This window comes from Gadus morhua, chromosome 20 (assembly GCF_902167405.1).
Source record: "Gadus morhua chromosome 20, gadMor3.0, whole genome shotgun sequence".
Classification (NCBI taxonomy): Eukaryota; Metazoa; Chordata; class Actinopteri; order Gadiformes; family Gadidae; genus Gadus; species Gadus morhua.
This window is the reverse complement of record NC_044067.1, coordinates 22,084,290-22,095,413: the sequence shown is the minus strand read 5'-3', so window position 1 is coordinate 22,095,413 and position 11,124 is coordinate 22,084,290. Positions and strand designations below refer to the sequence as shown.

Sequence of the window (11,124 nt, the reverse complement as noted above, 5' to 3'; positions counted from 1 at the left end):
TTACCATGGCAATAGCACAATAGTATACAGTATAACAGTATACTCAAGAACATAAAAACAATTGCTCAGCTTACATAAATATGCAATATCAGAAAAGAAAATTCAGCTAACAATTCTATGTATGTGTGAGTTTCTCCGTTTTTTTATCAATCAAATCAACAATCGTCTCTCATCTAATTCTGACCATGGAGTTGGCGGAAAGCGAAGGTGATTGCTGATAGGCTGAAGGCTGTCCTAATCAGTTTGAGGGGGAATCACGTTTGAGAGGGAAACAACAAATTGAGGGTTTCCGTGATTTTTCTTTTCTCCTTTTATTTTTTATTTTTCAGAAGGAGTAACGGGTACTCACGGTTATGGATAGAAATGTAACGGAGTAAAGAGTACAATATTTGCCTCTCAAATGTACTTGAGTAAAGTCATGAGTACTCCCAAAAAATGATACTCGAGTAAAGTACAGATCCCTCAAAATTTTACTTGAGTACTGTACTCAAGTAAATGTACTCCGTTACTGTCCGGCTCTGGATTTGACTGGCAGTTTGTCTGCTTATAGGTCGGAATGAAGCGGCCACCGATTATTGACAGGATGGGTACTTTATTCTACCGGACTCGTTCGCTTCTGCACTAGACACACGCGCTACCGCTCGCTCTCCTCGCTCGTCCACTCACTCGCTGACGTCACTCACACGCGCATACGCACACTGCCATTCTCGCGCATACACGTATGCTACTCATAACACTATGCCTCGTTATTGCGACGTTCATGTTTTCCTCATCTATTGAAAGTTAGGCTATTAAACATGTTGCATTCTATACGGCCTGATTATGTAATTATTTAAGCTACATAGCCTAATAAGAAGCGCTAATAAGGATATTTGAATAAACCAACCAAACAGTTAAAGGGGCCCTATTATGCCTACCAGCAAAAAGCATCCACCAACTGCTCAGTGTTCCAAATTATTTGTTATTAAATGTTACATTAAGATAATTGGTATTTAAGTGTTGTTTAAATAAAATGCTTTTTAAATTTAAAAGAATCGTGGGATGTATCGAACCGTGGGTCAAAAATCGTGATACAAACCGAATCGTGAATTTGTGTATCGTTACAGCCCTATATGTATATTTATGACCAGTGTTGAAAGTTTGAATGTTATGTTGGCACTTTATCAGAAGTCCTCTTATCATCAGAAATATTTTCTTTTATATATTTTACATTTTATGTTATGTTACAGGTTACACTGTTTACAATGGCAGGGCCTGCCATACTGTTTTTTTATGTAAATCGATTTAAATCGGAAATCTGATTTTTTATGAAAAAATCCCTGGATCGGCTGGCGGCCGAGTATGAAGCGGCTGGGATGAGGATCAGCACCGCTAAATCTGAGGCCATGACTCTTAGCAGGAAACCGATGGATTGCTTACTCCGGGTAGGAAATGAGTCCTTAGCCCAAGTGAAGGAGTTCAAGTACCTCGGGGTCTTGTTCGCGAGTGAGGGTACCATGGAGCGTGAGATTGGCCGGAGAATCGGAGCAGCGGGGGCGGTATTGCGTTCACTTTCCCGCACCGTTGTAACGAAAAGAGAGCTGAGCCGCAAGGCAAAGCTCTCGTTCTACCGGTCGATCTTCGTTCCTATCCTCACCTATGGTCATGAGGGCTGGGTGATGACCGAAAGGACGAGATCACGGGTACAAGCAGCCGAGATGAGTTTTCTCAGAAGGGTGGCTGGCGTCTCCCTTAGGGATAGGGTGAGAAGCTCAGCCATCCGTGAGGAACTCGGATTAGAGCCGCTGCTCCTTTACTTAGAAAGGAGTCAGCTGAGGTGGTTCGGGCAACTGGTAAGGATGCCCACTGGGCGCCTTCCTTGGGAGGTGTTTCAGGCAAGTCCAGCGGGGAGGAGACCTCGGGGAAGACCCAGGACTAGGTGGAGAGATTATATCTCAACACTGGCCTGGGAACGCCTCGGGATCCCCCCGTCAGAGTTGGTCAATGTGGCCCGGGAAAGGGAAGTATGGGGCCCCCTGCTTGAGCTGCTCCCCCCGCGACCCGACCCCGGATAAGCGGACGAAAATGAGTCTATGAAGAGATGAGATTATGAAGACAAATGTGCATGCGCAATACAGTACAACAAAATTTGCCGTCTGCCACTGTCCTATTCCCCCTTGGGCTAAGCCCCGGATGTTTCAGAAGCCTAGAAACGCCCCTGGCGTCGCGTTAGGGGCGTTACGCGCGTCAGACGCACGTAATTACGCACGTAAACGCAGTAACGCGCCAACGCCCGGAGTTCAGAAATCTGAACTTTCAACGCTCCAACGCGTGACGCTTGGCCGCGATAGCCAATCAGCGTGGAGCTTGACCCGACGTCACTGGCAGAGACTAGTGAGCTTGGACAGAAGCATACGGCCGACATCTTTCTTTATTCTGGGTGGAAATAGTAACATAGTTACGCCATTAAATGCGTTTATGGAAACATTTTTAGCGAGAAATGTGCATTTTACTTTCATAATGTTCGCTCGGTGAATGTGAAGGATGTTTGGTTTGATAGTTATGACAGAGAGGGAACGCTCCGTTCACTTGCATGGACATGGACTCATCTAGCTGCGTTGGCGCGTTGACGCGTTGGAAGCGTTGAACCGAGTAACCACCACACAATGATCAAGCGTCAGGTTAGGCGCGTTACTCGCGTTATCCAACGCGAGTAACGCGTTTGGTGTGGCCGCACCTTAGGTTGAAGGTGTACTGTGACGTTAAATGTGACGTTTATATATTTATTTATAATATTTATTAACGGCGCCCGGCCGGTAGGTTATTGACACGTCATTTGATTCACGTCATCTGAGGTGGTTAAGTAAGGACGGTCTTCTGAACGTCGATTACTCAATTGGATTACTCAATCATTATTTAAGGATTCGAGAAGTAAGCCAAATATTTAGTAGGTAGTAAGCAGTAAGCAAGTAGGCGGTTTCGAACACACCCATTATTCTCTGGTAGGCCTATGCGTCTACCTTTAGTGACGTCATCGCCAAATTGCGTAAAAAATAACCGTTACTAACCAAAAACTACAAAAACTGGACTTTAACACCATTTTGGAGACATTTCTAACTTTATATACATATTTTGAGTGCTTTAATTAATTAATCAAAACTTCCGGTTAACCTGCACCATGGGCTTTAACTTATGGCTTCTACAGGAGCATATGCCATCGCTTCACGGCTCGTGGTTAATTATGGCTAATGATGACTATGGCTAATGAGGATATGAATCAATGGGATTTTCACTTCCGCATCTACTGTCTCACTCTATAGAAATACATCAGTAGACATGCTATGTCTTATTCACAATCGGCCACACGGACCGGTAGAGCTTGTGTTGGCTGCCCTGTTAAAGGCCCACTATGCAACTTTTTTAGCCAAAATGACATTAAGTATGCAGGTTGAGAGTTATGCTGATGGTTCTGCATCCATTTCTGGGTCGATTGGTGGGTGTGTCATTTACCCATGTCGCCTCTCCGGTGAAAAAGCGCATATGCAACTTGCTCTGTTCGGACCGACACAATCCGGATGTGACGCAGCGGAAGCATCCTCGAAAATGTAGTCAGATTGTAGTTTCGAAAATGCTTTACGGCACAGACACACACCCAAACATGGCACCGGCTAGATATAAACAGCCAGTTGCGAGGCAATTGTTGCATTCATCATGGATCAATCGACTGATAAGGGACCCAAGAGGCGACCGTCGGTGGAACAAAAGAAGAATGGACCAGAAAAGAGATCAGACACGAGTGAAAGGGGAACTATGCAACTTTTTTGGCTTGATTTACCTTAATATAACAGAGTCATTGCGATGGTTCTATTATACTTTTTTTTTTTTCGATTGTTCGTTGTTTCGACTCACCCTTGCGCATCTTGGCGGAGAAAAGGAATATGTTTCTGCCGGTGACCCGCCGCCCACTCTCGCGTGAGTCTCGGGTCTCGCGAAGTAACCCAAACACGGAACCGGCTCGATATAAACACAAGTCACTAAGGGATTGTTATATTCATCATAGATCAGCCGACTAAAAAGAGACAGAGAAACCCAATGTCGGAGGAACAGAAGAAGAGAAAAGGGAGACTGACCGGCAGAGAGGCCAGACACGAGTAAACGTTGGGCAAGCTTTTCAGGAATAGCGTGAACTGAAAGAAAAAGAAGACTGCAAATCAGACGCCGACCCGGCCGTGTTGCTTTTGAGATTGAAAGTACCCTTGGGTGGCCTTTGTCTTCGTGGTATTCTTGATGTTGATAGTCTCTGTACAAATGTGTTTGCTCAACCATTTTGTTGTGAGCCCTGTAAAAATTGTTTTCTCGACCGTTTTGTTGTGAGCCCTGTATGTTTCTAGCTTGCTTGGTTGCAACCATATAAACACCTTTGTTTCCATGGGTGTTTTGCTGTCCGTCTGTCTCGTCCCCCAGATACAGACTGAATCCCTGAATCCAGGTTCTTGTTTATTTAGATTATTATGTTGGCCAACACTCTCACACTGATTGTTCTGTTCAACCTAAGATAAAACAATTATAATCTAGGATATAAATTCTCCCCGTCAACTATAAAAAATGATGGATTTATGTTTATTGCAATACAAATACACCCTTTTAAAAATGTATAACCTTGCCTACACTTTATGAACATCTACTTCGGACATGGCTCCACGCATTCGCCGGCTTCTTTGAAAACAAATGCACATGGCTCGCGTAGAAGTGCATGGGGAAGGGTCGTCAACGAGTTGTTACGACAGTGTTGTGAAATATCTACTACGAAGCTGTAGGGGGCGCTGTGTAGAGAAATGTGCGTGCCAAAACCAAGAAAACAGCGAAGAAATGCCCGAAGTTGCATAGTGGGACTTTAAAGCCCCCCCCTCCCAGAAACACACAAGGGCAAAACGAGTACAAAATATTAAATGTACTTCCTCAACACACTAAAAAAGTTCGTACTAAGTGTGTAAACAAATAAAAAACGTATTTTCGGTATCACTAGGGAGTCGTTCACATTATTACGCTCGTTGCCTCTACCTTTCCTTTTATTTACGATACAAGACGAGCAGGCTCGTCTGCAAAACAAAATGGTCGCCGAACTGCAACGGACATCTCACGGCCTCCTACCGGGGGGCGTGGCCTGGTGACGTCCTTCTATCGGGGGGCGTGGCGTGGTGACGCGGGAATGACTCATTCGGATAGCAGGACTGCTCTTCACCCACCTGGCATTACTAACTCACTAGAGCCCCATAGACGGTTGCTGTGAGAAGATATAAAGTTAGACTACTTAGTCTTTGTTTTCAATCTTTGAAAAGCAGTCACTTCGAAAGCAAAATGGTAAGTCCACCCTTTATTTAATCAGGTTGTATGTCTTGTATGCCTAACTATCGCCATATAGTGTATAGTGCGTTTTTTTTAGTTCGGACTCAAGCCTCACAATAAAGGCCAATCCTTGTGTTAAAACTATGTCCGAGGATTTTAGTGTGCGCCTCTCTGGAAGAGCGGACGGATTAGTGTAATGGACTCCGTCCACGGTCCTGTTCCCCCCCAAACCTGGTCGACCAGAAGTAGACCTTCACTGCTGCTAGTCGACCGAGCTATATTTGGCCAGTGACCTGACAGAGCAGTTGTTCGGAAGATTTGCGTATTTTCAAACAGCAGGATTGAAAATGATGTCGGTTAATGAGTGCAGGAAGAGGGCTAAAAGGCGGCCGAGGTTGGACTCCATGAGGTTCAGGCATCCGAGGAATGGGATTAGGTGTGTCCCAACTGCGTCAGTCCGCCTGAACGTTACTCAATCAAAAGCTGCTGCGCACCGTTAATGTTTTTTCATGTGGATATCGACACCGTTTCTATCAAAAGCTTGATATTCACACCCAAACGACAACAGAATTGAAGGGTATACCAGGTGACGCAATACAACCAAATGAGAGGGAAAATCGACGACCATATGCAAATATGTAAACAGGGGGGAAATAAATCGGATTCGGGGTAAATGTGTCTTATATGTAGACCTTTTGTGTTGTATACGTTCCATCCAATCGTTTAATGCGACCCCATATAAATGATTGGATGGCCTTCCGGCAACCTACCCGGCTGTCTGCACGCAGTGTTCCCGGGCACTTATTGCGCATAAGTCCTCACGAGCCTACGCAGACTAATGCTAAAGCTAGCAAGCTGGTCACGTGGACGGGAGGAGGGGCCACCGGGGAGGCCTGGAGGGAGTGTTTAGATATTTGTCGGTTGTATACTTTCAAAAACTAGCTTGTTCTGGCTGGTTTCTCCAAATGGCCTTCCCTAGCGTTGAGCTGCACTCATATACCCATACGAAGGCAACCCATATGGGTAAATGTTCTGTTGGCCTGTCCCTGGGGTCAAAGAAGGTAGCCATGTCATCCCAAATACGTAATGACCTGAATAAAGTCAAACGTGGCTCACTTCCTCTGCCTTTCCCCATGTATGTTCTTAGGTCAAAGTACAGTAGTTCTATTGACCAATTTTTTTAAAACCACATTGAATTGTTTTCAGCAGTTTGTGGTCTGAGTCCACAGACACACCCTGTGTGTCTGTCAAAGCGCACACACAGGGACAGTTTACGGATTCAGAAAGCCTTTGTTTATTGCTTGCAAAACATACTATGCGGTTGGAGTCGTAATAACTACAGCATTTTCCAACTAATCTTGGCATTAGTAACTTTCCTTTTTAAAAATGTATGCACAAAAACAAAATAAACATTTAAACATCCTCACGTCACCCGTGTCATTAACAGCTGTGGGTGTCCGGTTAATAAGAATCTCAAAATAGAATCTATGTGCAAATCAGCTGACCTGGTTAAGCTGGTCATCGGTTGGAATCGTCACTATTTAACGTTGCAAGGGCAGTGATGATTGAAGCTGACAAGAGACCTTCTTGTATGTTTATCTGTCCAGGACTGGCTTATTTTATCGGCCTCGTCTTCACAAACGAAACATAACTATGCCTAATTTAGATTTAATGCAGAATAATCACAGATCTGAAACAGTTTGAACGGATGAAATGTAACATTGGCTTATTTATTTTTTTGCCTTTTCAACATCTTTACAGAAGAAAATCCACCCAGCCAATATCATAACCTACAAAAAGAGCCTCAACATAATCCATCCCTTACCTAATTTCCCCATCATCTCACCTCATTTCCATTTCCTCTTCCACTGTCACACCCTGGCGCTCACTAGGTCGTCATGCGTACTCCACCTTTACTCTCCCTCCATCCATCCTCACACCCAACTTTGACGATCTATATGGGAAGATTATGGTCAAATATGCTTGTTATTCAGGCCCTGTACATTGGAAATCATATGATTTACATTTAGGGCATCTAGCAAGGGTCATGTACGGTATTTAGAAAAATATAATAAACCATTGCAGTTGTAGGGGTACAAAGAGTTCATAAACGCTACAGGTTAATGGAGTATCCAGTCACATGACTCTTGACAGGGCAAAGGTTGTAATAGCCAAACCATGATATAGAGCAGAAGTTCAAACATGGCGTTTTGCTTGTGTTGGTATCACCCAGTGTTATTGTATACACAAAGTTGGAAAAGTTCAAATGATGTTCCCCGGTACAAATGTTTAATGTTAATGTCACTTATCGGACCCTATCACTTCATGTTGGTCAAACTAAATCCATGCAAACCGAAACATTTGTGTAGCAATGTAACAATAATTGAAAAGAAAACATCATGAGCGTTTTTTTCAAGGTATTCTAAAGCTATATAATGCAGTTCTTACTTGACCAGACCCTTGTATGAAACTCGGTTGGAACCCAGTTTAAAATAATCCCAAATGTCAAGTCTGGGATTAAAGTAACATGGCATCATGCATTTTTATGATTTAATGACCTGGCATCATGCTTTTTTGCAGACCGTTGAACACATGAATTTAAGATTTATGATAGTCGTATTAATGTGGATTGGGATTGAAAGAATTTCAACATAGAAACTGTTTAGGGTTTGCCAAAATCTTTCACTAAACTTGCTTATCCTGCTTTCCAGGTTATGACAAAGATTTAGGATTACTGCAAATAAATTGATTAAAAAGATAATTCCTTTCAAGTGTAAGGAGTCCTGCAACACCCTTCCGAACATGTCTGCTCACATTCCGTGTTCCCATGTGACCGAGTAAAAATGCCTGACTTTGTTGGAGAGAGGTCTTCTGTTATTGGTTTATTGATAGTACTTTATTTGAACAATCATTACTCTATTTCTACTCCATGTTGTCCTCCTCGTATGTTCCTATAGCATAGGGTTGTAACTTGAGAGCAAATGACAGCTGCTACAGCACTATTTGATCCATGACCTCTTGTCTTGAAAATTAAAATCTGCTCCCACCTAGTGGTGTTTACACAAAATGACAGCTTTGAATGTCCTGCCTGATAAAATAATTTCAGGTCTTTGGAATTCCATTTGGCCCTTTTCCAACATCTTCCATTCCTCCTTAACATGTATGTTTTTCCATTGCAGCGTGAGTGTATTTCTGTTCACGTGGGGCAAGCTGGCGTGCAGATGGGCAACACCTGCTGGGAGTTGTACTGCTTGGAGCACGGCATCCAGCCCGATGGCAGAATGGCAGAGAAAAAGCATGACGAGTCCTTCACCACCTTCTTCAGTGAGACCGGCGGTGGGAAGTACGTCCCAAGGGCCATCTTCGTCGACCTGGAACCCACCGTGATTGGTTAGTTGCTGAGCATTGTAGTGAAAGGCCAGGATATTCACAGGAGCATATGTGATGAGAAGGTGCAAGATAGAGTTGTGGCTAGGGTTTCACTCTCAGCTGAGGTACTTGGTTCCCCTTCCCTAATGTAGGTCACCTACCTCTTGGCGTCCTTTAACAAGATGCGCGACCCCCATTCCAACCTGAACCTGAATATTTCCCCCTCATTTTAGGTCTATGGGGCAAATGCGGACAACAATTCTTGAAATTGTTCTGCTCCTTTCTATTATGTGGTCAGACACTTAATAACTGTATCTGCCTGTCGGTGGTAAAACAAGCACTTTTAGAGGACGTACATTGTCTGGGCATAATTGCCAAATAGGATTACCGTTTCCGTAGATTATTCTGCAATTGTTCCCTCTCACTCAATACTCGACCAAGTCCAAAAAAAAAAAAAAAAAAAAGTGATCCGCATTAGTCCCTAAGACCACAAACTATGGGGGTGGAAAGTGTCCAAGTGGAAGCTTTCCTTGTAATAACGTGCATTTGAATGGGCCATTGATGGCTTTTGGATAAGTATCTACTAATGACTTAATGGTAACTATGACTCATGGCAAAACCATTTCTCATCCACTGTTTGTATCTTTAAACCACACAGATGAGGTGCGTACAGGAACCTACCGCCAGCTCTTCCACCCCGAGCAGCTCATCTCTGGGAAAGAGGACGCAGCAAATAACTACGCCCGCGGCCACTACACAATCGGCAAGGAGATCATCGACTCTGTCCTGGACAGAATCCGCAAACTGGTGAGACAATATGTCAATGTTTTTATTCAGGTTTTCGAAAAAATGTTTACTGAAAGTGTTTCTGATTCCGTGTTCTGTCTGTGTGAAGTCTGATCAGTGCACAGGTCTCCAAGGATTCCTGGTTTTCCATTCCTTCGGCGGCGGTACCGGTTCTGGGTTCACTTCTCTCCTGATGGAGCGGCTCTCTGTCGACTTTGGGAAGAAGTCCAAGCTTGAGTTTGCCATCTACCCAGCGCCCCAGGTGTCCACAGCTGTAGTGGAGCCCTACAACTCCATCCTGACCACCCACACCACCCTGGAACACTCGGACTGTGCCTTCATGGTGGACAATGAAGCCATCTACGATATCTGCCGCAGGAACCTCGACATCGAACGCCCATCCTACACCAACCTCAACAGGCTCATTAGCCAAATCGTGTCCTCAATCACCGCCTCACTTCGCTTCGATGGTGCCCTGAACGTCGACCTGACAGAGTTCCAGACCAACTTGGTGCCCTACCCTCGTATCCACTTCCCATTGGCCACCTATGCTCCAGTCATCTCTGCGGAGAAGGCCTACCACGAGCAGCTCTCTGTGGCAGAGATCACCAACGCCTGCTTTGAGCCAGCCAACCAGATGGTGAAATGTGATCCTCGCCATGGTAAATACATGGCCTGCTGTCTGCTGTACCGAGGTGACGTGGTGCCTAAAGACGTCAACTCCGCCATCGCTGCCATCAAGACCAAAAGATCCATCCAGTTTGTGGACTGGTGTCCCACAGGCTTCAAGGTTGGCATCAACTACCAACCACCAACTGTGGTTCCAGGAGGAGATCTGGCCAAGGTCCAGAGGGCTGTGTGCATGCTGAGCAACACCACTGCCATTGCTGAAGCCTGGGCTCGTCTCGACCACAAGTTTGACCTGATGTACGCCAAGAGGGCCTTTGTCCACTGGTATGTTGGGGAGGGCATGGAGGAAGGAGAGTTCTCAGAGGCCAGAGAAGACATGGCCGCTCTGGAGAAGGATTATGAAGAGGTGGGCATTGACTCGTTTGAGGAGGATGAGGAAGGAGAGGAATATTAGCAAGCTTAGATATGTCTTTAGTAGCTGTTGAAACAAAATTATATCTTATAACTATCTTCGTTGAATCTCAAGTAAATGGGCGACTGGGTTTAAAAACAACTTTGATTTTCTTCATCTTTTGTTTTGGCATGAAATATTTCTGAAAATGCAGTCAAGGTGGTTTTGTTTCAGTTATTGTATTTTTTTTTTTTTTACAAGCTTTATTTCAGAATAGCATTTTTTGATTTGTTTAATTTTCCCTCTGGGGGACCTCAATAAAATGATCTTGATTCATTTTAAGTCTGTCTTAAGTTTTTTTTTAAATGGACACGGCATATTCTTTAACCATTTAAACTTGCATGTTGCATTTTACATAGCATTTTGCATTTGCTCCATTAGGCTGTAGTATAATATAGTTTAGATTTTATTGTACACAGCTGCCTGTAAGTTGCCTTACAATGCACGTAGGGCCTAAAACCGGCCGTTTTATAAATATCATGACTGTTCCTATATACATTCACAAATTCGTTCTGTTTTCCCTTTATTACTTTATTGTAGTCCAAAGGTGCATTAAATGGTTC

At 44.1% G+C, this 11,124-nt stretch overlaps 1 protein-coding gene across 2 annotated transcripts; it reads left to right on the top strand.

Moving 5' to 3' along the window:
* The first annotated feature begins 5,172 nt into the window (after positions 1 to 5,172).
* Positions 5,173 to 10,838, top strand: LOC115533128 (tubulin alpha chain). 2 transcript variants are annotated; one of them, XM_030343413.1, is made up of 4 exons: positions 5,173 to 5,340; positions 8,505 to 8,715; positions 9,353 to 9,501; positions 9,590 to 10,838. In XM_030343413.1, the coding sequence occupies exons 1-4, from the start codon at positions 5,338 to 5,340 to the stop codon at positions 10,562 to 10,564; spliced, it is 1,338 nt and encodes a 445-aa protein (XP_030199273.1). In that variant the 5' UTR covers positions 5,173 to 5,337; the 3' UTR covers positions 10,565 to 10,838. The 2 variants fall into 2 exon arrangements, with proteins under 2 accessions (XP_030199273.1, XP_030199272.1); XM_030343412.1 differs by lacking the exon at positions 5,173 to 5,340 and having other exon boundaries at positions 7,590 to 8,715.
* Positions 10,839 to 11,124: the final 286 nt, after the last annotated feature.

Coding starts and splice junctions, on each gene's coding strand:
- LOC115533128 (XM_030343412.1), top strand. CDS start 8,484: ATGTATGTTTTTCCATTGCAGCGTGAGTGTATTTCTGTTCACGTGGGG. Junction 8,716..9,352: donor CCTGGAACCCACCGTGATTG/GTTAGTTGCTGA, acceptor TAAACCACACAG/ATGAGGTGCGTACAGGAACC. Junction 9,502..9,589: donor TGGACAGAATCCGCAAACTG/GTGAGACAATAT, acceptor GTCTGTGTGAAG/TCTGATCAGTGCACAGGTCT.